Source organism: Sorex fumeus, unplaced genomic scaffold (assembly GCF_029834395.1).
Source record: "Sorex fumeus unplaced genomic scaffold, SorFum_2.1 ptg000002l, whole genome shotgun sequence".
NCBI lineage: Eukaryota > Metazoa > Chordata > Mammalia > Eulipotyphla > Soricidae > Sorex > Sorex fumeus.
The window spans coordinates 74038409-74065891 of record NW_026606059.1 but is presented as its reverse complement, the minus strand read 5'-3'; the positions used below and the strand labels follow the sequence as shown (position 1 = coordinate 74065891).

General features: G+C 38.2%; 1 protein-coding gene across 2 annotated transcripts in view; it reads right to left on the bottom strand.

Annotated features, from left to right (window-relative positions):
* Nucleotides 1–27483, bottom strand: part of ANGPT1 (angiopoietin 1) — a 274095-nt gene that overhangs the window by 16824 nt on the left and 229788 nt on the right. For both annotated transcript variants that reach the window (XM_056109883.1, XM_056109891.1), the window contains exon 8: nt 597–727. In XM_056109883.1, coding sequence (XP_055965858.1) covers nt 597–727 — 131 coding nt within the window. The remainder of the gene's footprint in view (nt 1–596; nt 728–27483) is intronic.

Below are 27483 nucleotides of genomic sequence, written 5' to 3'. Positions count from 1 at the left end.
GTCACTGTCACTGTCACTGTCCTCCCCGTTGTTCATTGAGTTGCTCAAGCGGGCCCAGTAACGTCTCCATTGTGAGACTTCTTGTTACTGTGTTTGGCATATCAAATACGTCACCGGGAGCTTGCCAGGCTTTGTTGTGCTGGGGAGATACTCTCAGTAGCTTGCTGGGCTCTCCGAGAGGGAAGGAGGAATCGAACCCAGGTCAGCCTGTTGGCCACGTGCAAGGCAAACGCCCTACCCGCTGTGCTACTGCTCTAAAGTAGCTATGATATATTAAAAACCTCGTGTCCAATTAAAGATGCTGGAGAAATATGATGCACATTTCTAGAATACAAGTTAGCTATGAAGCAAGAAATTTTTCCATGTGCTACAAAATGGAAGAAACTTGAAGAGATTAGGCAAAGTCAAGTAAATCAGAAGGAGAAAAATAAACATGCTAGATGATTTCACTTATCTATGCAAGATATGGTAAATTAGTGAGAGCAACAAAATGATCTCTAAGGAATCGCACATACCAGAACATCAGTCTTTTCTCATCGGTTAGAAAACCTCAGGCCTCAAATCAACAAAACATATCCTAGTCCCATGGGTCTTACCTCCTGTGAGCATGAGGGCACATTTGCACATACAGTTGTCGTTATCAGCATCCTTCGTGCTGAAGTCAGCGCCGTGTAAGATGAGGCTGCTCTGCTTCCCTGCTGTCCCCGTGTGGCCCTTTAAATACAACCTGGAGTGGGGAAAACAGCCATTCAGTGGTAGAATCACAGAATCCAGAGGGCCAGTTTGTTGAATGTTTGTCTATTTTGTGGGCATTGTCTCACGTCTATGTGTGTATGGGGGGAGGGGGAGGGGGGAGGAGGAAGGGAGATGGAGGGGAGAAAGAGAATAGGAGAAGAGGGGGGCAGAGAAAGAGGGGGATGAAGAAAAAGGACAAAATTACAGACACAGATGTATACTTCCTTTATGGTTATATATTCAATGTTTATTTCACATACAAACATGTCTCGATGTCCCATTATTAGCTTTTGATATTCAATCTAATTTTATCAAATAATAGCACTACTGTATGCCTTACCAAATAGTCTTACAAATATTTGCAGTCTTTTTTGAGCCAGAGCAAGATTCAAGTTTTGGAAATGATTGCTGGACTAGAGCCATTACTGACTGGATTCCACGGGATGTCAAAATTCGCGTGGCTGCCCACCTCTGAGATGGTTAGACTTCTTCGTCAAGACCCTGAAGGATCAGTTTGAGGCTCTTCGTGTTCCTAAAATGAGCAGTCGCTGTTGGGCTACACTAGCACGCGACAGGGATGAATGGAGCTATTACTGGTGCCAGCTTGAGCAAATCAATGAGTAACGGAATGTCAAGTGATCAAGTGGGTACATTAATTGCAGTGATTTAAAAATAGAAGGGGACTGTGGGTAGAATGGGCAAAGCTGGTCAACCATACAAACCTCCAAATACAAAATGGTCCTAATAACCATAGGATGGTGACCAGTTATAATATTTAGAAGTTGCTATGAGAGTAGTAATGAAAGTTCTCACTCCAAGAAAACATTATATATAATAATGACATTAATTAGACTTTGTAGACTTTGTAGTGATCATATCTTATATATGCATGTGTGTATAAACACACACAACGCTATATATAGTACATCTAAAACTAATATGCTATATGTCATTTATGTTTCAATTAAAGTAAAAATGTCAGATATTTTGAGGGATAGTGGATATTCACTGTAGAATAGACTATTCCTTCTATGTCTATATCCTTAACATGACATACAGGAGCAATTATGTTCTTTCTAAGTAAAGAAGCCCCTAAGACAACTATTCTCTTTCACTCAAAACAGTTGGAATCATGGGAAAAAAATCTTAATGCTTTAATAATTTTATAAATGAGAAGAACTAGTATTTTATGAGATTCCAAATGATTCTTGGAACTACTGTGTGGCAAAGGAAAGGTTCTGTGTGTGCACAGGTAAGAAGCTTATTTTTTATAGCACATACTTAGCTAGCACAGAATAGCAATTATTAAACCAAAGCAAATGCTATGGTTGATTATTTGATAAAGATAAACTAGAGGCTAAACATACATTCATGCCAAGTATTTCCTCCCCCCCTGCTTGCTGATTAGAGAAGAAAATGTATATTAGTTGAGGCTATTCGGTAGATATGTTAAAACTGGTTGTGAGTAACATCTAAAGTCCTTATAAATAAATAACTATCCCCAACTTTCTGTAATGTCAAATGCAGCTGTAGTGTTATAAAAGTCAACAATCAGAGGAAACCAAATTGGTTCAGGTGAAAAGAAGCTAAGTGTGAATCATTTTGGGAAGAATACTTCTTCCTAAATAATGCCTGGGGCTTGAGTGATAGTAGAGCAGGTTAGGGCGCTTGCCTTACATGTGACCAACCCGGATTCAATCCCCAGCATGCCTTATGGTACCCTAGTCTGTCAGGAGTAATTCCTGAGTGCAAACCCAGGAGTAACCTTGAGCACTCCTGAGTATGGCTCAAATACAAAAACAAAATAAAAATATATTTTTTAATTTTTCTCTCTTTTTTTTTGTCTTTTTGGATCACACCTGGCAAGGCGATGCTCAGGTCTTACTCCTGGCTAGGCACACAGGAATTACTCCTGATGGTGCACAAGGGACTATATGGCATTCTAGGGATTGAACCCATGTCAGCTGCATGTAAGCCCATGTAAGCTGCATGTAAGCCTTACCAGCTGTAATATTGCTCTGACCCCTTTATTTATTTAATTTATTTTATTTTTTGGTCTTTTTGAGTCATACCTAGTAAAATAAAAATATACCATGTGACTCCTGAATATTATTTTCTTGTGTTAGTAGAAGTTGCTTATTAGAGGAGAATATGTAGGAGGTAAAATCAAATAATATTCTAGAGCAAAGTATTTGGTTTTGGGGAAAAGTACTTAAAAATTACAAAAATAAAAGTAGCAAAAATACAACACTTAGTAAAAAGTATCTTCAAATGATTTTGACATATATGGCATATGGCCCTCCCGTTGATCATCGATTTGCTCGAGCGGGCCCAAGTTACATCTCCATTGGAGACTTTGTTGTTACTGTGTCTGGCATATTGAATACGTCACGGGGAGCTTGCCAGGCTCTGCTGTGCGGGCGAGATACTCTCAGTAGCTTGCCGGGCTCTCCGAGAGGGGCCACAAATCAAAACTGCAGTATCCATTATTTAAACCCACTTTTTTTCCTACAAGGGAGAAAAATTATGACTCCCATATGGTCAATGGTGTCATCCTTTTTATTTTTTCAATTAACATTTTAAGAGAAATCGAAACAGACATGTAATTTGTTGTGATTATTTAACTATCCTTGATAAAAATACAGCCATATCTTGTATTTCACTTAAGGATATTTCAATATTTAAAACAAATATTTCTTGATGTCTATAGTTCTATTATTAAAGAAAAGAATCCAATCTATACCTACAACTTTAAAGGCAACTTTGAGCATTTTTTTGGCTTTTGGGGGACCACAACCTGTGGTGTTCAGAGATAATCCCAGTTCTGTGTTGGGGGTTGCTCTCTCTGGTGCTTGGGGAACCATGTGGTACTTGGACCTGAAGCTATATCTCCCACATGCAAAGCATGTGCTTAATCCATTGAGCTAAGCACATGAGTCAAACTTTCTTAAGAGCAAACAAAAATGAAGTTTAGTAATAACAGATATAATTTTCTGTCTGTATGGGTACAAGATTAACAACAAAATGGCTTTAGTCAATTTTTCTTTAAAATAGACCAATCTCATGCATTGTTTATGACACATTTTGTCTCCTTCGAAGACTGACATAATTCTCACAATTTTACATATTTGGTGTTTTCGAGGGGATGGCAAAAAAACTCCTTATCCAGGGCAGTGAGAGTTATATGTATAAGAAACTGAAGTTTAGCACTGGCCCTTTTAAACAGTAGACAGACTCTCAGATAGTTGAACTCTAAGATCTTACATAGCAAGTTGAGGCCTGCCTCCCTCCCTTCTTCCCTCTTTTCCTTCCTTCTCTGTGCTCTTTCTCCCATCATATGGAATTACTTTGTTTACCTCATACTCACTTGAAAAAAATGCAAAATGACCCCCCATGGTTCTCTTTCAGAACCCTGCACAATGACTCAATCTGACAGTTTTAAAACAGCAAAGTTCTATCCCCTGGTTGCTATTTCAAGTTATCTTTCCTGTAACCATCCTCCCTGACCCCACCCCGCCCTGTTGAAAGAGAAGGCACTAGCAAAAAGGGCTAGCAAAGCCCAGGCAGGAGATTGACACCACTCAAAAGTTTTACAGAAAGGACTATTTTTGAGACTATGCAGGCATATATTCTTGGAGACAGATGAGGAGGATGTTTTCAATAAAAAGGATTATGAAATTCATAGCAGGTAAGTTTTTAGGTTATCTAAAATAGGGATGAGGAAAGGGGGCACCATCAGTCTTCTGAATATATTAGAAGGGTCAAGGAAAAAGGTAAATGCTGAACATATTTATTTAGTTAGCATTTTGGTTAGATTTTAATTTTATTTTTATTAGTATTTGAAGCTTGAATTTTTTTTCATAAAATTCTTCAAAAATCACTAGAGTTCTAAGTAGAAATTTAAAAAGGAACAGTCTTTAGGAAAAAGAAAGAATATAAATTGAGCCCTATAATGACTTTGCTAATAAAGTAGAAGTTTAGGGGGCTGGAGCGATAGCACAGCGGTAGGGCGTTCGCCTTACAAGCGGCCAACATGGCTGACCCGAGTTCGATTCCTCCGCCCCTCTTGGAGAACCCAGCAAGCTACCGAGAGTATTCGATATGCCAAACACAGTAACAACAAAGTCTCCAATGGATACGTTACTGGGCCCGCTCGAGCAAATTGACGATCAACAGGAGGGCCTTTACCTTTACCTTACCTTATCTCCAGCTAAGTAATATTTTCTTATTTTTCCAAGTCATTTGCAATAATACCTTTTTTTTTTGTGAAACTACATCTTTAAGATATTTTATTTTCTTCAGATTAGAATTGTACAAGTGTAACTTGTGCTGATTAATGAATGACTAGTGCTATTAAGATCCAAGACTTTCTCCAAATTTTTGCAAGTCAAAAATCACACTTCCCCATGGTCTACCCAGATGTTATGCAGAACATTTGTCTCTTCATTATCCTCTGTCATTCACAGTAAATTGCTTCTTTCATGGATCAACATAATCGTCCCTTTACCTATCATAATGTTATTTATCTATGTGCCTTTTCTTCCTCATCAAACTCTAAGCATCTAATAGAAATACAAATTGCTCAGCATCTTTGTATACTCCATACAGTACATTCAGCCCAACCAGTAAGTAATTTTAGCCAAGTTGACTATAAACTGAGTTCAAACTGTTTATAATTTAAGTTTTATCTTCTCAATATATTCTTTAGATGTCATAATTTTAACCCTGATGAAATGTATTTTACATAATTATGTAATTCCAGTACCATAACTTTTTTTTTCTGATTTCAAATATTATACAAACTGAGTTAAGTGCTATAATGGAGTTTGTGGCTCCCAACAGACCTCTGAAGAAATAGATCTTGGAATAATAACCCAAGACTAAGTGCTAGATAGTAAGTATTTACTTAATAAGAACTAGAGTGTCCCATGAGAAATAAGACCATCAAATTGTACAAAGGAACTTCTACTCAAACATGTATATGTCCTTTCCCCTGCAGAACTCCCTCTGGAACCTAGACACTCAATTACAAAAATTAACAAAAGTTCTCTCTTCAATGTTAGAGGATACAAATATTTTCCTGCTGTTGAATCTTAGACCTTTGTCTCTTTGGAGGAAGATCTATTAAGTTGTGTCATTAAGTACAAGACTATTTTTTCACAAGCAGGAGATGTATTTTTTTACTACACTGTCCATAATGAAATTAGTGATAGCACAGTGGTAGGGCGTTTGCCTTGCACGCAGCCAACATGGCCGACCCGAGTTCGATTCCTCCGCCCCTCTTGGAGAGCCCGGCAAGCTACCGAGACTATCTCACCCGCATGGCAGAGCCTGGCAAGCTACCCGTGATGTATTCGATATACCAAACACAGTAACAAAAAAAGTCTCCAGTGGAGACATTACTGGGCCCGCTTGAGCAAATTGATGAACAATGGGAGGACAAGTACCAGCACCAGTACTTGCATAAGTCTGCTAATAATATAGGAGAAGATAAAAGGAAAATACTTGATGCCATGTCAATGCACCTTTAAAAAGGTAAGTGAATGTATACCTAAGACAGACGGTTGAATGACAATAATCTTTATTCATGTAAGCAGAAGGGAAAATTCAAAAGAAGCATAAATATCAAAGAGTAAGAAGTACACTTAGTAAAAGTAATAATGTATAATTTGACAAATTAGAATAAATAACAGATAACAGATACTTAAAAATACAGTGAAGGGAGCCCTGGGCAACTGCTTGTTCCCACAATCTAAAACTGGCACCTTACCCCTGGCCTGGATCCACTGTCTCAGGATGGATCTGACTGAGATATAATCTACTGAAAATTCTGGTATGTAGGTTTTGTGACTGAAATCTCCAGATTTTCTCGGGGTTGGGATGGGCTACCTTCCCCTACCTCCTTGTACTTCCAGAAGTCTCGGCAATGACCCAATTGAGAAGCTACTCCAGCCTCACCATCCGATAAAAATACAGAATACCATGAACAAACACCATGACCTCCTAGCACCTGTATTGCAAACCATAATGCACAAAAGGTAAAGGACAGAGCGAGCAAGAAGGAAAGTGCCTCCCATAGAGGGAGGGTGGGGATGTCGGGTGGGGTTGGGGGATGGTGGTAGGGAAACAGCAGACATTGGTGGTGGGAAATGTACACTGGTTGAGGGATGGGTGCTGGATCATTGTATGAATGAAACCCAATTATGAACAGCTTTGTATTGGTCTATCTCATGGATATTCAATTTAAAAATCTTTTCAAAAAATAATGTGGAGTTCATGGAATTCAATCAGCTTCATCAATGGCTGAATAAATAGCAGTACTCCTACTTTAAAAAAGAAAAAATATATAGCAAATTTAAGAAATTGGTGGTTTTGTACAAATAAGTATAAATTAAAGAACACAACTGCCAGTAAAATCATTAACCAAAATTCTTTCCCCACTGAACATTTTTCCACTCCTTGCAAAAATTACATAAATAAAACACTAGTTTGATGGAAATTCAGAATCTAATGGATTGTAATCTAGCTTTTCTATTTTCTGATTCTCAGTAACCTCATCTATAAAATATATCTAGTATTCATAATTTTAGTAACTAGTTACTAAACAATTGGGTTGGAGCGATAGCACAGTGGGTAGGGTGTTTGCCTTGCATGTGGCTGATCCAGTTTCAATTCATCCATCCCTGTCAGAAAGCCCGGCAAGCTACTGAGAGTATCCCACCCGCATGGCAGAGCCTGGCAGGCTCCCATGGCATAGTCAATATGCCAAAAATAGTAACAAAAACAAGCAAATCGGTGAACAATGAAAGGACAGTGCTACAGTGCTACTAAACAATTAGTGACTAATATTGCGAAGGTTAAATTAACTAATAGATATAAAGTCCTTTAGAAAAGATTGCCACACTGTTAGGAAGCTGTACTCAAGAGCCACCCACCATTTTGTTCCCTAGATCAGGACCCCTGTGAAAAGGGGTGGAGGCTGCCAGTCACCTGACTTGGCTTTGCTCCAGCCAGGGTCCTAAGAATCTGAGTATTGCATGAGTCTGTTGGAGCCCCTTTGTTAGGAAGTAGCACTCAGGAGCCACCTGTCATTTCATGCCCCAGCTGAGAAATCTTACAGTGAACAGACATTGACAACTTAACTCCAGTCACCCAAACTCAAAACAGCACACAAGAAACACCTCCAGGCTGCCAAAGTCACACTGGGTAAGCAATGTAGAAATTCCACCATGCTAAGAGAGAGACAATGTTACCCCTGAAGACTTAACTAGTACATACTCAACAGTTACATAAACTCTCTTATATGGAGTTTAGAGAGGAAATGTTAAAGGATATTTAAGGAGCTCACAAAACAGCAGAACATACAGAAAATAAAACACAAGAGGATAAGAAAGCTGTAATGAGAAAACTATACAATCAGAACTGACAGAACTGAAGAGTTTGGTAGGTGAAATTAAAAAAAAAATCTCACAGAAGGCTTCAGCAACAGAGTAACAGTAGCTGAAGAAGATATCTGTGATCTCCAAAATGAGATTCAGGAAACCTCCAGACAGCAGAAGATGGAAAAAGCCACAAAATAAATGAACAATAGACAAGAGAATTGTCGGAGAATTCAAGAGGAGCAACATAAAAGTCATTGGATCCTCAGAAGACCAGGAAGAAAATTATGATAAAGAAGAACAAGTAAAAAAAATCATCACTAAGAAGTTTCCAGAATTGAAGAGTACATGCACCCAGACTCAAGAGGACTGAAGAGTACCAGCTATAAAAAGAGACCCAAATAAAAAGACCTCAACACATTCTAATTAGAATCAGGAAAATCATAGCTGGAGATAGAATACTAAAAGCATCAAGATCAGCAAAAAAAAAAAATACATACTAAGCAGCATCCTTAAAATTTACAGCAAATTTACCAAAAGATATGCTGTGGGTTCAAAGACAATGGGGAATATAGTAAAAACAAAAAGCAAAAATTAATGGAATTAATGCCTCACCAAGATTACCTGGTCAGACTTACATACAGATTTTATGAACCTATGCATAATTTCATGATTAAACAACAGAAACTTTGAAAATCTGTATACCACAAAAAGAGAGAACTTGGAAGAAATGGATACATTCTTGATCTCCTATAACTTCCCAATGAACATTTGGAACACCTAAACACATCTATCACTAGCAACGAAATCAAAATGGTAATCATGTATCTCCCAAAACAAAAGCCCAGACCCAGATGGATTCACTAGTGAGTTCTTTCAAACCTTTAAAGAAGACCTACTGCCAAACCTTTTTAGGCTCTGAAGCAAAACAAGAGCACTCGCAGTTTCTATGAAGCAAACATTATCCTGACACTAAAAGGAGTGAGAAACACCACAAAAGAAGAGAGTTAGAGAGCAATCCCTTGATGATGAACAAATATCCTCAAGAAAATACGAGAAAATAGAATCCAGCAACTCATTATAAAGATCATAAACCATGACAAAGTGAGATTCATCGCAAGGATGCAGGATGGTTAAACATATGTAAGTTAATAAATATAATGCAGCATATCAAAATAAGAAAAAAATCATATGGCCATATAAATAGGTGCAGAGAAAGCATTTGGTAAGATACAGTGCCAATTTATGATCACTTGATCACTTGATTTCCCGTTACTCATTGATTTGCTTTAGCGGGAGCCAGTAATGTCTCCATTCATCCCTGTTGCATGCTAGCGTAGCCCAATGACATCTGCCCCTTCTAGGAACACAAAGAGCCTCAAACTGATCATTCAGGGTCTTGACAAAGAAGTCTGACCATCTGGTAGGTGGGCAGCCATGCGATCTTTTGATGTCCAGTGGAATCCAGCTGGTAATGGCTCTAGTCCAGCGGTCATCTCCAAATCTCATTACGTGTCCAGCCCATCTGATTTTCGATGCCTTCAAAAATGAGACCGCGTCCCTGATTCTTGAGCGTTGACGGAGGTCGGAACTCCAGATTCTTTCTCTCATTTGAGTGAAGCATGATACTCCAAGCATAGTTCTTTCAATTCCTCTTTGGGAGCACTGAATAGCATTCTCATCCTGTTTTCGTAGGGCCCAGGTCTCTGAGGTGTATGTTAATGCAGAAAGAACAGTGGAATTGAAGAGATGTGCTCGGAGCTGGAGGTTCTTCATTCTCTTAGTTATTTCTTCGATGCTCTTGAAGGCACTCCAAGCTGCTCTCTTCCTCCTGTGCAACTCAGGTGCCAGGTCATTCGTCATGTTGACTTCTCGACCTAAGTACACATAACTGTTGCATTCGAAGACAGTTATTCCTTTGAGAGAAAATGGAACGTCAGGAACAAGACTGATTCTCATGAACATTGTCTTTGTGAGATTCAGCTGTAATTCAACCTTTCCACACTCACGGTTGAAGTTGGTCAGCATTTGTGCCACTTGGCTGATGTTTGGTGTTATTAGAACTATGTCATCAGCAAAGCAGAGGTGGTGTAGTTGCCAACCATCTATCTTCACTCCCATTCCTTCCCATTCCAGTTGTCGCATGACGTCCTCGAGGGTGGTACTGAAGAGTTTTGGTGAAATAGTATCACCCTGCCAAACACCTCTCTTGACATGGATGATCAATTCTTTGTAGAATGTTGAGATCCTGGTAGTGAATCCATAATACAGCTCAAGGAGGATCCTGATGTATTGAATTTGAAATGCCCTGATTGGCTAGGGCTTCGATGACCGCTTCCATCTCAACAGAATCAAAGGCCTTCTTTAAATCAATGAACGTTAGACAGAGCAGCATCTTGAACTCCTGAGAAACCTCAATGAGCTTGGTTATTGTGTGGATATAGTCGATGGTACTAAATCCTTTGCAGAACCTGGCTTGCTCACATGGTTGTCCTTCATGTAGTGTTCTGGCAATCCTATTCATGATAACTTAAGTGAACAGCTTGTTGATGACAGAAAATAGGAAGATTGGGTGATAGTTGCCAATGTCGTGGATGTCTTCCTTTTTGTATAGTAGTACAGTCCTGCTGGTTTTCCATTGTGATGGAACCTTGCATTCAGACAGGTAGCGTGTGAAGAGCCGAGCCAGTGTATTGATGAGTACTGACAGCAGGTTCTTCATGTGTTCAGGTCTGACCTTGTCTGCGCCAGGTGCTCTTTGTTTCTTTACTGACGAGATGGCGTGTCAGATTTCTGAAGGGCGAACATTGGGAATGACATATCCATCCTGTGGAATTTGGTATGTGGGCAGGTGGATGTTGCTATTAAAGAGATCTGAGTAGAAGTCATAGATTGCCCATTGCCCTTCTGGAAGATATGATAGATGCATCAGGACATCGGAGGGCAGTCATCTTGGTCTTGTAGTTGGTGAAGGACAGGCAGGCGTTACGAATGCTTTTGCTGGCTTCTGCCGCATCTGCCAGCACTGCTGCTCTCTCTTTGAGGTCTTCCTTGATCGCTTCACTGCACTGCTTTGCAAGTTCGGACATTCACTTGCAGTTCCCTGAGGCATGCGCCAAGCCACGTTGACGAATAAGCTCAAGAATTTTCGAAGACAGGTTTTTTTTGTGGTTATTTCTCTCTTGGTATTCCTCACACAATCATGGAGGTGCTGAATCAGTCGATTGTATTCCTCATCAACGTTGTCAGTGACGGTATCTTCCCATGTTACTGCAACAGAGCCAAAGAGCTCCCAGTTGGTGGTCGTTCTGGGAGTTCTCTTCTTAAACTTTGCATTCCTTTCTCCCTGCTCTGTGAAGTAGAATTTTGCATTAAGGAGACAGTGTTCCGATCCCATTTGGAATTTTGGGGTAACAGCAACATCAGTCAGGCAAAACCGTCAATTGAATATGATGTGGTCAATTTCATTATAGAACTGTCCACCGGGCAACTCCTATGTCCAACGTTTAGATTTGGGCTTCTGGAACTGTGAGTTACCATGGATGGTCTTCGTCAACATGATGAACTCGGACAATCTGTCACCCTGTTCATTCCATTCTAGGCCATCGGTCCTGATGTGGAGTTCTTCGGCTGATCTTCTTGGTCCTATCTTGGCATTAAAATCACCGACAATGATCTTGTATAAGGTGTGTTCTTCTTTATAGACCTTCTCCAGCTCCATGTAGAACTTCTCAGTTTCTCCTTCATCATAATTGGATGTTGGTGAATAGACAACGAAGATAGAACCTCCTGGCAGTGAGCCACATCTATTCAAGTGTAATCGTCCGATTCAGGTTGTTAGGCATTCTAATGAATCAATGCTCATGGCTAAGTTCGTGTTGACAAAGACACTGACACTACCAACGCCTCTTTTTTCGCATGTTCCGAGAAACAGTTCTTCTCCAGTGTCGAAAACAGCATGATGTGATTGATGACTTCTCATTTCAGTCAGACCAATGATTTGGTATTTGATCTTTTGCGCTTTTGCTCCTCGATGGATGCATCAGATGCCAGTGTACGTGCATTGAAAGTACAGACAGTCATTTTTGTCTTTCTTCATTTTGGCAGCCTAGTTCGGCCTTGAGATTTTATCAGCCTCTCCTTCCACATCCTTCTCAACGCTGCCGTATTCAGGGTCAGGGGAATGAGACCCATTGTATTTACTGGATTTGGCATATCAAATATACCACAGAGAGCTTGCTAGGCTCTGCCGCGTGGGTGGGATATTCTGGTAGCCTGAAAACACAAATAAACTTTACAGGTGTTCCTATTCAGGCATATGTGCTGGTATGATACTCTCAGTAGCCTGCCGGGTTCTGTGAGAGTGAGAACTAGAGAATAAGAAGTCACGGCCGCGCTCTTCCAGGAGCTTGGTGTTATAGTCCTGCCCGTTGATGAGGTCACACAGCAGTTGGTGGGTGTAACTGCCTAGCTACTGGGAGGCCCAGTCTCATACCAAGCAGGCTTGGAGATCTCAGCCCTGGGTCCTGCACACCTGGGTTCCTCTGCCGGTTCCTTCAGGCATGAGGCTCGTCCAAGCGTGTGGAGAGTGGTCTCAGCATGGCTTTGGCTGAGTCCCGGAGGTCTTCAGCTGTTGGGGCCTGGTGAGGACAGTCAGGCACGGGGGGTAGGAGACTCTGCTTTGTCCTCTTCCGGAAGCTTGGAGTTATAATTAAAAAAAAAGTCAAATCAAAGTGGATTTGAGACCTCAATATCAGACCTGAATCCATAAGGTACATATTGACATACTGAATACGTAAGATACAAGAGGAAAACATAGGCAGAACTCTCCACAACACTGAAGATAGAGCCATGTTTCAGATGAAATGCCACTGATTAAGCAAGTGGAAGCAAAGGTAAACAAATGGGACTACACTAAATTAAGTAGCTTCTGCACTTCAAAGGAAACAAACCAGAATACAAAGACAGACTATGAGAAATTATTTGCCCAACACTCATCTGATAAATGGTTACTATCCAAGATCTATAAAGCACTGTTTGAACTTGAAAAGAGAAAAAAGTCCAATCCCATCAAAAAAGGGGGAAGAAAGGATGAAAAAAGCCTCCTCAAATAAACATAAATGGCCAAAATAAAAAAAATGCTCTACAGCAGTAATCATCAGGGAAATACAAATCAAAATAACGAGATATTATCTCATAACAAAGAGATTGACACTCATCACAAAGGACAGTGATATGCAATGTTGGCATGGATGCAGGGGAACAGGAACCTTATGACTCTATTATAAGTGATTTGTATATTAGTGACCATTAAAACCAATTTTTTTCTGGCTGAACGATCTTTGTTTGGGACTTATTCATGACTCTGTGCTAGAGATCACTTTTGATGGTGCTCAGGGATCATATGCAGTGGTGGGGATTGAACCAGGATGGCCACATGCAAAACAGGCACTGCCACCTTACCTGCTTTACTATCTCCTCATACACAAATGCTCACTTTATATGCAGAAACTCTAGAGTAACTTTCCCTATATAAGTTATGACAGTCTGCATCTTAAAGTCGACCCATTGACTTACACGAATTAATATAATAGAATTTTATATTTTGGAACTTATCAATCATCCCAAGATCTTGATTTTGCAAATACTATTATCAGTTACTCCTTTAAAAAAAAATGGTTGTGAGGGGGTTGGGGGGTTGGGCCACATACAGCAGTTCTCAGGGATCACTACTGGGCAGGGATCACATGCTCAGAAACCATACGCAGTGAAGGGGACCAAATAGTATCAACCACATGCAAGGAAAGCACGTTACATCCTGAACCATCTCTTTGGCCTGACTCCTGTTTCAAACTCCCAGTAAAATACAGTTCTAAATGATTTTCATTGACACAAAATTCACATATGTTCAAAATGTACGAGAAACTCTCCATCCAAAAAAAAACAGAAGGCCACATAGCATTATCTCTGAATGCTTTTGTTTAGTGCTCAGAGAGTACAGTCTATTTGTATAGGCCTCTCAGAGTAAACTTTTTTTTTTATAGAATATATGGCAATAAAATCATGTTCCCCCAAATTCGTAAATAATACTATAGTGATTCTCTGGTTTCAGTTCTAAGTAAAGTTCTTGATGTTCCCTTCGGTAAGAATATACAGATGAAAAAAATGAGAGCCAAAATTAATTACAAGGCAATGATCTCCCTTTAAGCAATATAAACAGTCCCTTAATACATTCTGATTACCTTGTGTCACGTGTGGCTGAATAGTTCACTGACCTGTGTTCCCTCTTCTGATGCCTGAATGATCAATTCAACAGCCAGCACAGTTTAAGGGTCTTCTTTTTGCCAGAGTTAAGCAAAAAGTTAATTAAGGATATTGTAAAGCTTGTGGCCAGAACTGATGATTTTAGAGTATAAACAAGATCAAGGGATTTAGGTTCATTCTCAATTTTATATCTAATCAAAGAACAGTAATAAATGTTCTTTTCAACCTCCCTTAGGGGAAGACAGAGAGAGAGAGAAAGGGTGAGCAAAAGGTTGAAAATCATTGAGAGAATTATCAAGTTTTTTTTTCCAGAGGAAATATTTTCTCTTGTTGTACTTGGACAAAGATTTGCTATAAGTTCTGCAAGGTCTCAGTGTACACAGGCAGATTCTTTTGACCAAAATCATAAGTAAGCTTATCTCTCATCACAATTAGTAAGATAGAGTCCAAAATCCTTATCATAAATATGACCTTCTATTTTCTGTAGCACACTCAACCCCCACATAGAAGATATTTGTTCTTCTCTGAGACAAGATATCTCCCACTTCTGGTCCTTTTGTTTACACTGTTCTTCTGGCGAGAATCTCATGAGGTCTTAACTCTGTCACCTCTGTCGTATTTCCCCTTACTTAAATATGAACACTTACTCAGATTTCCCAAATTTCCAAGTAATTCCTCTTTGACGTCATTCCTGGCTCCCTTAATTTCCCCTAAAGTACCCCACCTAGTCTCAGGGTCAGATGTATTGATCACTTTCTTTACTGCCCAAAGCTTCTGACCTAAGGACCATGTGTGGGATAGTTACACGTCCATGTAAGAAAAATTTTATTTATTCATTTCTTCTTAGCCATAGTGGCACACATAAATTAGTTTATCTATTTTTAGTTAAAAACATCTGGGAAGCTTCACCAGAAATTCTCAGACAACAAAGTGGTGGTTCAGAGCTGGAAATATCTCAGCCATCAAAGCAATATTGGGAGCTTCCGGGGCTGAATCACATGATCCTCAGGGACCTCGAGGCTCGCATCTGATGCTACCTAGGGAACCATACAATGCTGGTACTTGAAATCAGGCTGGTACATGCTAGGCAACACAGCATACATTGCCAGGATTAGTAAGTCTAGAGAGTAAGATGTGCTGAGATTTACTTTATTAACATTTTATTCATATTCCTGGGTGATAATAAAATCCTTTAATATTTTGATGGTATATTAAAGAGCCTGTGATTGAATAGATTGGGGAAATTAATCTTATCTAAGCCAAACTCTAAAATAATAAGGAACATAACATTTCATTGAAAAATATTACAGAGAAACAGTCATCTGCTGCCATTTTAAATCATGAACCTGTGAAGCCAGGAAATTTTATTTGTTGGTTGGGTCAGGTAGGGTTCTATGGAATTTTTGACCACATGTCTTGCACATTTAAATTAGCTTCTCATATTTAAATAAAAGATGATAAGCAAAAGTTGGATGAAAATTGAAAAGCTGAGGCTATGAGTAATAGCTAGTGCAGTCCTCCTGATTCTGACTGGCTCATTTTTGCTCTTAGCATTATTCTTTGTCATTACTAATGCTTCACATTTGTTCTTAAGAAATACCTAGCTACTTGAAGCTTGCCTAACAAAAGACGCTGGGTCTCAAATATATGCCTTCACATATGTTATCTCTTTCTAACTCTCACTTTTAAAGCTCTCTCCAGCCATTTTCTCTAACTTGCCATTTTCATATCAACTTAAACTTCTCCCTTGCAGGCTTCTAACCTCTAGGAATTGGTTAGGTAACCCAATTCACGCCGTACTAATTTCTATTAGTACACTTCTATGATCACAGCCTTTGAATTGCCCTACCTACTTCCCATCTCTTCCACTACTCTCATAAATATACTGGAATATGTATGACCATACTTTTTCATACACAAGTCTCTAAAACTTTGTCCAAAGACAGAATATGATAGAAAACAACAAATATTTTACTGCAGAAAAAAATTAATCTTTTCAGTGATGAACTTCACTTAGAGGACTCAGAGCAATTCACAAAATGTCTTCTGAGACTATTTCCTAGACTATTTCCTGTGCTTGCAGTTCCAGCAACCTTTCCCAAAGGAGATATTTCTAGGACATCGGTTGTAAAGCCCAGTGTTACTTATTCTAGATCAGGAATCCTCTGTGAATCCTTAGACTTAGGAGAACTTGTGCATCTGAAGAGGATACACACACCCTGAAAAATGCCCTTTTTTCCACTTGAATTTTTCATCTTAGTTGAGTATAAAATACACATTTTCGTTGCATGAAACAATTTCTTCTTTGTTTTAGAAATTAAACACAATAAGGGTTGTAGACTAAATAAATTAATATGCCTTCCAAGTTGCACCAATTATTTGAAAATACAAATAAAATGACTTTCACCCTTCAATTTGATATCTAAATAAATATCTAAACTAAACTTCCAAGAAATTCCAGGAATATTTTTTCCTACCTTGATTTGTCTAGAATTGTTGGTAAAAAGTTTCTTCTTAGTTTTCAACACATCTACTGGTTTCTGCCAAGATCATGTAGCTCAGAGAATCAGAGAAATGAAAAATCTTTCGTAAAAAAAGTGAAAAAAATTTTGTAGTACTTACAAAAATGCAAGTCTTAAATTTACATGGAAGGCTTGAGAGATTTCTCTTCAATCCATACTGATTTGTTTTGTCCTTTAAATACACATATGACATGGGAAAACTTTAATATTTTAAGAAAAGATTATGGACTTGGAAAGATCATAATCTTTATGTCCTCATTGTACTTCTAAGGATCCATGTCTTAGAAAAGTGAAGTAACTTCTCCATGTTTATGCAGATAAATAACTAGAAATCCAAATTTCTAGTCATTTCTCTTGATCCCCAATAAGATGTTAACTCATTTTATCAAACTGCTTCTCCAATAAAGATCTTGATTAAAATAAGCCATGTGCAAAAATATACTGTTATCAAATTCTGTATTTCCAGTTAATGGGGACAAACTTTTCTAATTATCTTCACATAAAATCTCTTTGAGAACAATAAATAACAAGGTATAATTAATTGTTATAATATGGCTTATGAAACTTTCCCCAGAATTTGGAGATAATAAAATATGAAGAACACTTCTAATTTGTGCACTACAAGCACTATGTAAGAATATTAATTGTATTATGTACATTATAAATGATTAATTTTTACCCAGAATTTACTAATACAAATTTTCTATTGATTCAAAGAGGGGCTCTCTTTGGTACTATGTGCATGGTAACCAGCAATAACAGAACCGTAAACCACAGAACTTCAGTTAAAAGATTAATAAAAAAAATACAAGAACAAAAAAAGGAGCTATCTTTAAGCATGTCATTATATTATCAGTGATGAGAAATTTATTAATTGACCTAATGCCATATAAAAGTTGCTTTGGGAGAATAATAAACAAAAATTGGAGAAATTAACAAGAAAAACATTTTTTTAATCAAGTATGTTTACTAGACATTTTCTTGGAAGGCACTCCCAAGTAGTAGGAATACTGCCTGGGGCCCCCTCCCAGCAATTCTCTGCTAGGCTTACAGTTTGGAGCCATGGGCTGAGAGTGTGGTCCTGCTCAGACATTGCAGTGTCACCACTTTGGTGCTGGAGGCCAGCAAGGCCAGCAGCACAGGGCACTTACGACCTTCAGGACTATACCTGTGATGCTCAGGGGCTGATGTGGTGTCAGGGACTGTGCCAGGGTTTAGCAGCATGCAAGATATATATGCCTTAATCTCATGATTATTGTCCTTGAGAAAGGACAATTTTGAAGTAGTTTTCATGTTCTTTCTACACTTACAAGGAGTACTAAATTAACTTCTAGATAAACGTAACTTTTTCTGTTAAAATGATATAGCACAATGGTTTTTAAATGGTGTTCTTTAAATATTTGTGGCAGTAGCCAAAAGGAGGGTTAAAGGGAAATAGTATTCATTCCTTACAGCTACTGCAATCATAGTGAATAAGCTTTATGTGTTTTACACAATATATTTTGTAAGAATGTGTAGAATATATACTCCTCTCAGAGACAACAAAATTAAAATATGAATAAGCTTAACCCAAATGATAATAGGCAAAATGATCTTTTATTCCTTTAAATATTATAACATGTGAAGTACTCAAATTTGATTATGTAATATTCTTGTCAAAATTTTAATAGGCATCTCATCAGGAAGAAAGATCATATAAATAGAGGATGGGATAATTTTGAGGGAAACTTGAGTTTCTTAAAAATATTTAAACTTTAAAATTACTAATGATGGGTGTATTAGCCGACTATTCTGGGTTAAAAAAAGCAAACACAAATGAGACAATGAGATGAAATGAGTGAAATTAGACTGAATTTTTAATTAAAGTAAATATATAAGTAAGATATTTTTGGATAGTGAGAATTGGAACCAGAAAGACTTTCACAAAAAGTGAAAGGTAAACTGTAAGCCCTGAATAAATAGAAACTCCTATTGATGCATTTCTTACAGCTATCAAAATCCAATCATTTAATCAAAGATTTGAAGGGTCATAAATATAAAAAGTAACTGTGTATACATAAAAGAAATTCTATAAAATATTTTTTACATTCGAAGAGTTTTACAAATGTTTTAATCTATGAGACAGAATATGAGAATCAGAGAGATGATGTTCATGGACATTCAAATTGTTAGGGACAGAAAAAATAATTACAAGAAACATGTTTTGTATCTTAGGGTATGTGATTTGAATGTATTTCATTTCAGAAATCAACTGATAGATTTCCCTTTGAGGGATGGCCATACGGTGAACAATTGTGAGATCAAAGTTCAAATCTTTATTTTCACTCAAATTAGTATGTGTGACTTTGTGCAAAATGCCATGCCTGTTTTCTCCTGTTAAAACAAGCTGTTGGGTACTTTTCTGTATTTAGCAAATATTATCTATTAGGTACAGATAATACTTATATACAAAGGTGTAGAATACTGTAAAAAAAAGTTTCCTATATAACAGCATAATCCCCAGTGGGAATTGGGGAAGAAATCCTTGATTAATAGACACACACAACATTATAGATCAAGATGTATCCAGACGACTGTTGTATACAGTGTACAAGTATGGCATACGGGAAGGCGTGCAAGTTTTAGTGAAACTGCAAGTAATTACTGCAACAGAAACAATTGGGGGAGGGGTGCTGATTGGATAAAGATAGCTGAGTAAGCAGAGAGTAAACAGATTGTGAAGTTTTAAGGGGCAGATTTTAACCTGTAGATATCTGAACACTGTGAAATATTTGAAGGTGGGCAGAGACCAAGTTAGATTTTATCTTAGCAAAACCATCCCACTAATAGTGTGGAAGATATATTTGAGAACATCAAGAACAGATGCAGGAAGGTTCTATAATAGTTTGGGTGTTAGATGATGAGGATTTGGGTAATACTGCCTCTCTAGAGGAAATGTTTAATAATTTCACACGGTTGGGTGTTATTTCACATAATGTGCTCATTATAAAACTCATATTATTTTTTTTTCTTATTTATATTCTCTTGGGTTCTGTAGACCTTATTTTCTCTCTGAGAAAATTATTTCTTATTTCCTTAAAGGACAAAAGGAAGTCATGTGTAATATATATATATATATATATATATATACACACATTTTGTAATTTCATCTATTCACAACATTTAGTTTTAATCACTATGTATCTACAATACAAGATGATCACTTGATCACTTGACATCCCATTACTCATTGATTTGCTTGGGTGCCAGAAACATCTCCATTTGTTCCTGTCATGTGTTAGTGTAGCCCAATGGTATCTGCTTGTTCTAGGAACATGAAGAGCCTCAAACCAATCATTCAGGGTCTTGACGAAGAAGTCTGACCATCTTATAGGTAGGCAGCCATGAGATCTTTTGATGTCCTGTGGAATCCAGTCGGTGATGGCTCTAGTCCAGCTGTCATCTCCAAATCTCATTATGTGTCCAGCCCATCTGATTTTCAACACCTTGGCAAACAAGACAGCGTCTCTGATTCTTTTTTTTTTTAATTTTTATTACCCAAACACCATGAGGTACGTCCCTGATTCTTGACCATTGCCAGAGGTCAGAACTCTGGATTCTTTCTCTCATTTGAGTGAAGCGTGATACTCCAAGCATATCTCTTTCAATTCCTCTTTTGGAGACCTGAATACCATTCTCTTCCTGTTTTTGTAGGGCCCAGGTCTCTGAGGTATATGTTAATGCAGGAAAAACAGTGGAATTGAAGAGATGTGCCTAGAGCCAGTGGTTCTTCATCCTCTTAGCTATTTCTTCAAAGTTCTTGAAGGCGTTCCAAGCCACTCTCTTCCTCCTGTGTAACTCAGGTACCAGGTCATTTGTCATGTTGACTTCTCGACCTAGGTACACATAACTGTTGCATTTGGAGATGTTCGTTCCGTTGAGAGCAAATGGAACGTCAGGAATGAGACTGTTTCTCATAAACATTGTCTTCGTGAGATTCATCTGTAGTCCAACCTTTCCACATTGACAGATAAAATCTGATAAAATTTCAAGCCTGAACTGGGCTGCCAAAACAAAGAAAGACAAAAATGACTATCTGTACTTTCAATGCATGTATGTTGGCATTGGATTCATCCATCCAGGACCTGATGGTGCAAGCGCGAAAGATGAAGTACGATATCATTGGTCTGATGGAGACAAGAAGGCATCAATCACATCACTTCGTTTTCAACACTGGAGAAGAGCTGTTCCTCAGAACATGCGACAAAAGAGGCGTCGGTGGTGTCCGTGTCCTTGTCAACACAAACTTGGCCATAAGCATTGATTCATTTGAATACCTAACAACCCAAATCAGATTATTACATTTGAATAGATATGGCTCACTGCCGGCAGTTTCTATCTTCGTTGTCTATGCACCAACATCCAATTATGATGAAGGAGAAATTGGAGCTGGAGAAGTTCTATAAAGAAGGCCACACCTTCTATAAGATCATTGTCGGTGATTTTTATGTCAAGATAGAACTGAGAAGATCAGCCGAAGAACTCCACATCGGGACCTATGGCCTAGAATGGAACGAACAGGGTGACGGACTGTCTGAGTTCATCATGTCGACCAAGACCATCCATGGTAACTCACAATTCCAGAAGGCTGAATCTAAAGGTTAGACTTGGGGGTTTCCCGGTGTACAGTTCCACAATGAAATTGACCACATCATATTCAATCAATGTTTTTGCTTCACCGATGTTGCTGTTGTCCCAAAATTCCAAACAAATTGGACCACCGTCTCCTTCATGCAAAATTCTACTTCATGGAGCAGAGAGAAAGGGCTGCAAAGTTTAAGAAGAAAACTCCCAGTACGACCACCAATTGGGAGCTCTTTGGCACTATTGCTGCAACATGGGAAGATGCCGTCCTTGACAACACTGACAAGGAATCTGATTGACTGGTTCAGCACCCCATGATTGTGCGAGGAATGCCAAGAGAGAGATAGCCACAAAAAAAGTCTGTCTTTGAAAACTCTTGAGCTTACTTGCCAAAGTGGCTTGGCACAAGCCTCAGGCAACCACAAAGCAAATGTCCAAGCTCACAAAACAGTGTCGAGAAGCGATAAATGCTGACCTCAAAGAAGGAAGAGCAGCAGTGTTGGCAGATGCGGCAGAAGTCAGGAAAAGGATTCGCAATGCCCACCTGTCCTTTGTCAACTACAAGACCAAGATGACTGTCATCTGATGTCCTGATGGATCTATCACATCTTCCAGAGGGAAATGGAGAAGATTATCTATGACTTATACTCAAATCTCTTCGATAGCCATGTCCACTTGCTGACATACCAAATTCCACAGGATGGATATGTCATTCCCAATGTTCTCCCTTCTGAAATTCGACATGCCATTTTGTCAGTAAAGAAACGAACAGCACCCGGCCCAGACAAGGTCAGACCTGAACACCTGAAGAACCTGCCATTGGTACTCATCAATACATTGCCTCGGCTCTTCACACACTTTCTATCTAAATAAAAGGTTTCATCCCAATGGAAAACCAGCAGGACTGTACTACTGTACAAGAAGGGAGACATCCAAGATATTGGCAACTATTGTCCTATCTGTCTATTGTCTGTCATCTACAAGCTGTTTACTTGAGTCATCCTGAATAGGATTGCCAGAACACTAGATGAAGGACAACCATGCGAGCACACCAGGTTCCGCAAAGGATTCAGCACAATTGACCATATCCACACAATAACCAAGCTCATTGAGGTTTCTTGAGAGTTCAAGATGCTGCTCTGTCTAACGTTCATTTATTTAAAGAAGGCCTTTGATTCTGTTGACACAGAAGCAGTCATCAAAGCCCTAGCCAATCAGGGCGTTCAAACAATACATCTGGATCCTCTGTGAGCTGTTTTACATATTCACTACCAGGATCTTATGATTATACACTTACTAGTGATCATCCATGTCAAGAGAGGGGTTCGGCAGGGTGATACCATTTCACTGAAACTCTTCAGTGCCACCCTCAAAAACGTCATGCGACAACTGGAATGGGAAGGAATGGGAGTGAAGATAGAGTATTGGCAACTACACTACCTCCGCTTTTCTGATGACATTGTTCTAATAACACCAAACATTAACCAGCAGCACAAATGCTGGCCGACTTCAACTGTGAGTGTGGAAAGGTTGGACTACAGCTGAATCTCACGAAGATAATACAAGATGAACTTTAAAATATTAACATATATCATGGCCACAGCTATTATAAGGATTTGAAAAATGCATTTTTTTGTTTACATCAGACATTTTTAAAAGAAACTCTCAAATTCTGAATGCATTTTGAAAGAGAAAAATTTAAAACATGTAAGAGTGGTTTTAAAAATCTAGTATGAGATCCATACTCTTGATTTTACTTAAAAGACTTCAGTTGAATTGAAGCATACCAATTGGTTAAAGCTTCCATTTTTTTCATGTTTTAAGTATGGGTAAAAAATTTACCTCAAAATGCCCTTGTCAGAATTACATGGTTAAAATGTTAAAATCATTTTATATAATTATAAATGTTCTGCAAATGTTGTTATTCATAGTTAGAATAATTCATTACAAAAAAGGCAACTTAATTCAGAGGGAGTGGAAGAAAAGCATACAAAGGCAAATAAAACAATTGTGAGTGACACTTGGTTTTGCTAGACTAGGGAATCTGTACTAGCCATGAATGAGCAAATTGATAGAGCAAGAAAGTCACAATATAATGGCAAAACCCCTTTTTAAGCTTCTGTTTGATCTTCAAAAGTAGAAAGTAGGAGCTGGAAGTAAATATAGCACATAGTACACTTGCCTTGTACACTGTGTACTCAGATTGACCTGAGTTTGATCCTCAGCACACTATTTGGTCCCTGAGCCCTGCTAGGAGTGATCCCCAAGTGCAGAGCTAGAAATAACCCCCGAGCATAGCCAGGAGTAGCCCCCAAACAAACAAAAGGTATAAAGTAACCTCATTTTTAGCGTTTGCTCAGATTAAATTTTCAGAAGAAATAAGCTTTAATTTACTATCTGATGTCAGTGTGAATCAGTACTAAATTGCAGAAGAATCCAGTGATTAAAGACTGATTTTTTGCTGATTTCTCACTAGAGAATGGGCTAGAGTCACCAATATTATTACAGCAGCATTATAGAGTGGGAACCAAACGGAACTTGGTAGGAGTCAAATATCCCATATTTAATGATTTCCCTCTCCTTGGCAAAATATTGCATATTTCTGAAACTGAGCTTTATTTTCTTTTAAAACCAGAAGTTTGGAATTAAATGATTAAGTTCCTTTTGGATTTATAGTTCTGCTTCTCCAAGTTCACAGTTCTTAAAAGAAAAATGGAAAGCCCAGTGTTTTTCTCCCTCTATCAGAAGTAACTTTCATCTCCTGGACCTATATTGTATGAATGAAGATCAGGATCACATGACATTGAATAATAATCATAAAAAAGCTCAATGGGGACCATGGGGATACTCTGAGAGGAAGTGTTTTCCCTTCTCATGAAGAGGGCATAACATTTCTACTCTGTATCCCTGGAACCTGTTTTGTGGTGTGTACAATTTCTGTTAAACTTACCCAAACACTCTCTGTCCCCTTAACTCCAGTCTTAGCTGCAAGTGTGCAAAGCTATATGCAAGTCCAAACACATTCATGAACACATACACACAGGCATACATACCTCTACTTACTGAGAATTGAGAAACACTTTGGAGAAGAACCAAAGCATATTCTTCAGGAGCCTAGAAAAAGACTAGACTAATTATACGCTAGTCCTATTATCAGACTCCTGACATTAGCCAAGCTTCATATAGTTTCAAATTTCAGGTCAAAACATTTACATAAGAGTACCCCTGATGTTTTACAGTGGTTTTCTTTTTATAAAAGGCTCAAAATATTGACCTCCTTGGAACATTTCTTATAGCCCATTGCATTTTATGAATGTCTGTTCTTAGGTTTCTTGAATTGCCATTATGAACACCCTCACTCCCTCCCATGAGACTATCAAATCTTTAGATAATTTGTCATCCTCTGTTGCAGTGACATCACCACTGTTGCAAAGAAAATGATTATTATGTCTCCAAGGATTTAATCCCATACATAATCTATTAAAATAAAATGAGATGTGCTGTGAAAAAGCTGTAGCTTCAAACTGCTAAAAAATGGTATGTCCTAGAAAGACAAATAAGCAGCAGGAGCAGTTGAATTATGAGGTGATGACCACACAGGTTGGAAGAAAAACAGAAAGCTTTGGTCATTATCAACGTGTGGGCTTAAAACAATGTGCCAAACCTTAAATACATACAATTATGTTTGGAAGATCAATGCAGAACAGTGGCAATAATGAGAGTTAAAAAAAATCACTGCAACTCTAATTTACTGGTTGTAAAAAACAGTCACGCATGATTACTAAAGACTTGCAATGTTTAAAACATTGCATTAACTTTTTCTTTTTGGCTTTTTGGGTCACACCTATTGATGCTCCAACTGTTCAGTGACTAATAACAAAGTGAGACTATACGGTCTCAGAAACTAGATATGTTGTCACTCATATCACCAGTGATTAGTAGAATTTCTACAACGAAGTAAAATGAGATGAATTTACTACACTACATTATTTTTTTAACTACATCTTTGAGATTTTCCTTCCAGGTGTACAAATGCACCTGAAATGGAAAAATAAAAAAAGAAAAATATGAGGAAAAATTGAACAAATAAAAAAAAGGTGCTAACAATGTAAAGCATAGTTTATCTGTTTTTATATCTGCAGTGATGCACTATGTTTATTAATGCCATCATTTATACTTATTTTTACCTTTTACATCAAGCTTTATCTAATATTATCTGTAACTCATTCAAAAACAATAGTACTTTTACTTATTTATTTATTTATTTATTTATTTTGCTTTTTGGGTCACACCTGGCAATGCACAGGGGTTACTCCTGGCTCTGCACTCAGGAATTACCCCTGGCTGTGCTCAGGAGACCACATGGGATACTGAGAACCGAAGCCAGGTTGGCTGCATGCAAGGCAAATGAACTACCTTCTGTGCTATCACTCCAGACCCAACAATTGTACTTTTAAGATAACATGAAAATGTAGCTTAAGATAGATAAGTCAGAAGAAGAACGATGAATACTAGGTGATCTAATTCATGTATGTAACAGAAACAAAACAAATGAACAAAACAATAATAAAAGAATATGTTGCATTTGAAAACCAAAACCGGGCTGGAGCGATAGCACAGAAGGTAGTTCATTTGCCTTGCATGCGGCCAACCCAGACTCGATTCCTCAGTCCCTCTCAGAGAGCCCAGCAAGCTACCAAGAGTATCCCGCCCACAAGGCAGAGCCTGGCATGCTCCCCATGGTGTATTAGATATACCAAAAACAGTAACAAGTCTCACAATGGAGACGTTACTGGTGCCCGCTTGAGCAAATTGATGAACAACGAGAGGACAGTGCTATAGATAACAAAACCATGGTTCTAAAGTGCTGATGATTCCAAGGACACTGGTAAAAGGTTTTTATAGCTTTGGTGGTACACCATGCAGTAGAGATCTGTGAACTTATACTCCTAAATATACACAATACTATGAACAACTGACCACAAAAGAGACATAAAAAGGGGACAAATAAAGTGTAAGTAAAACAGTACAGTTGTTGCCCGGTGCTAAAAAACACAAATTTCCTGGAAATACTCAGATTAAATTAATGCTACAACTGCTATTGAGCACTTGTGTCTGCGGCCTCCACCTGATGGCCAGGCCCACTGGATTTGGCCACCACTGCCACTTTCCAGCACCAGAAACAATGACTCCTGCATCTGTAGTCCAGGACCACTAGATCACTAGACCACTAGACCTATACTATTTACTCCAAGCACACATCACCACAACTTCTTAGCAGTCATCCATGTACAGAGCCACAATCACTATCTAAACTTTGTAATTGTGAACCCCAATTGCTGCCCAGTCTAGCTCACCCCTAGTCCTCACATAGCATTAGGCATAATGAAGAAAGGAAAAAAAAAGGTTTAAACAATGTAACCTCACATCTTAAGCAGTAGAAAGACAATAAGACGTGAAAGTAAAATAAGTAAAAGCAAAGAAATAATAAGATCACAACATAAATAAATTATATATAAATCAAAATGACAGTGCCAAAAAAAATTAATGAAACTAATAGCTGGTTCTTTGGAAGAAAAAAAATATTGCAAACCTTTACTTAGATCACTACAAAAAGAAAAATCTACTAAAAAGAAAAAACCCTATTAAATAGAATCAGAAATGAAGGGGAATTTACAATGGGTAACAAAAATACAAATTATTTTAAGACTGCTATGAAAAACTTATGCCATTAAATTGGAGAACCTGGAAGAAATGTACCAAGGTTTTGAATTATTCAACCTCATAAAAATGAATCAGGAGAAAAGAGAAAACCTAATCAGGCCCCTCACAAATAAGGACATTGAAACTGAAGCAGTAATCAAGTCTCCCTCTTAAACAAAAGTCCAGATCCCATAGATGTTAGCAGTGAATTCTACTGAAATTCAGTAGTGAATTCTACTGAAACTTCAAAGACAGTT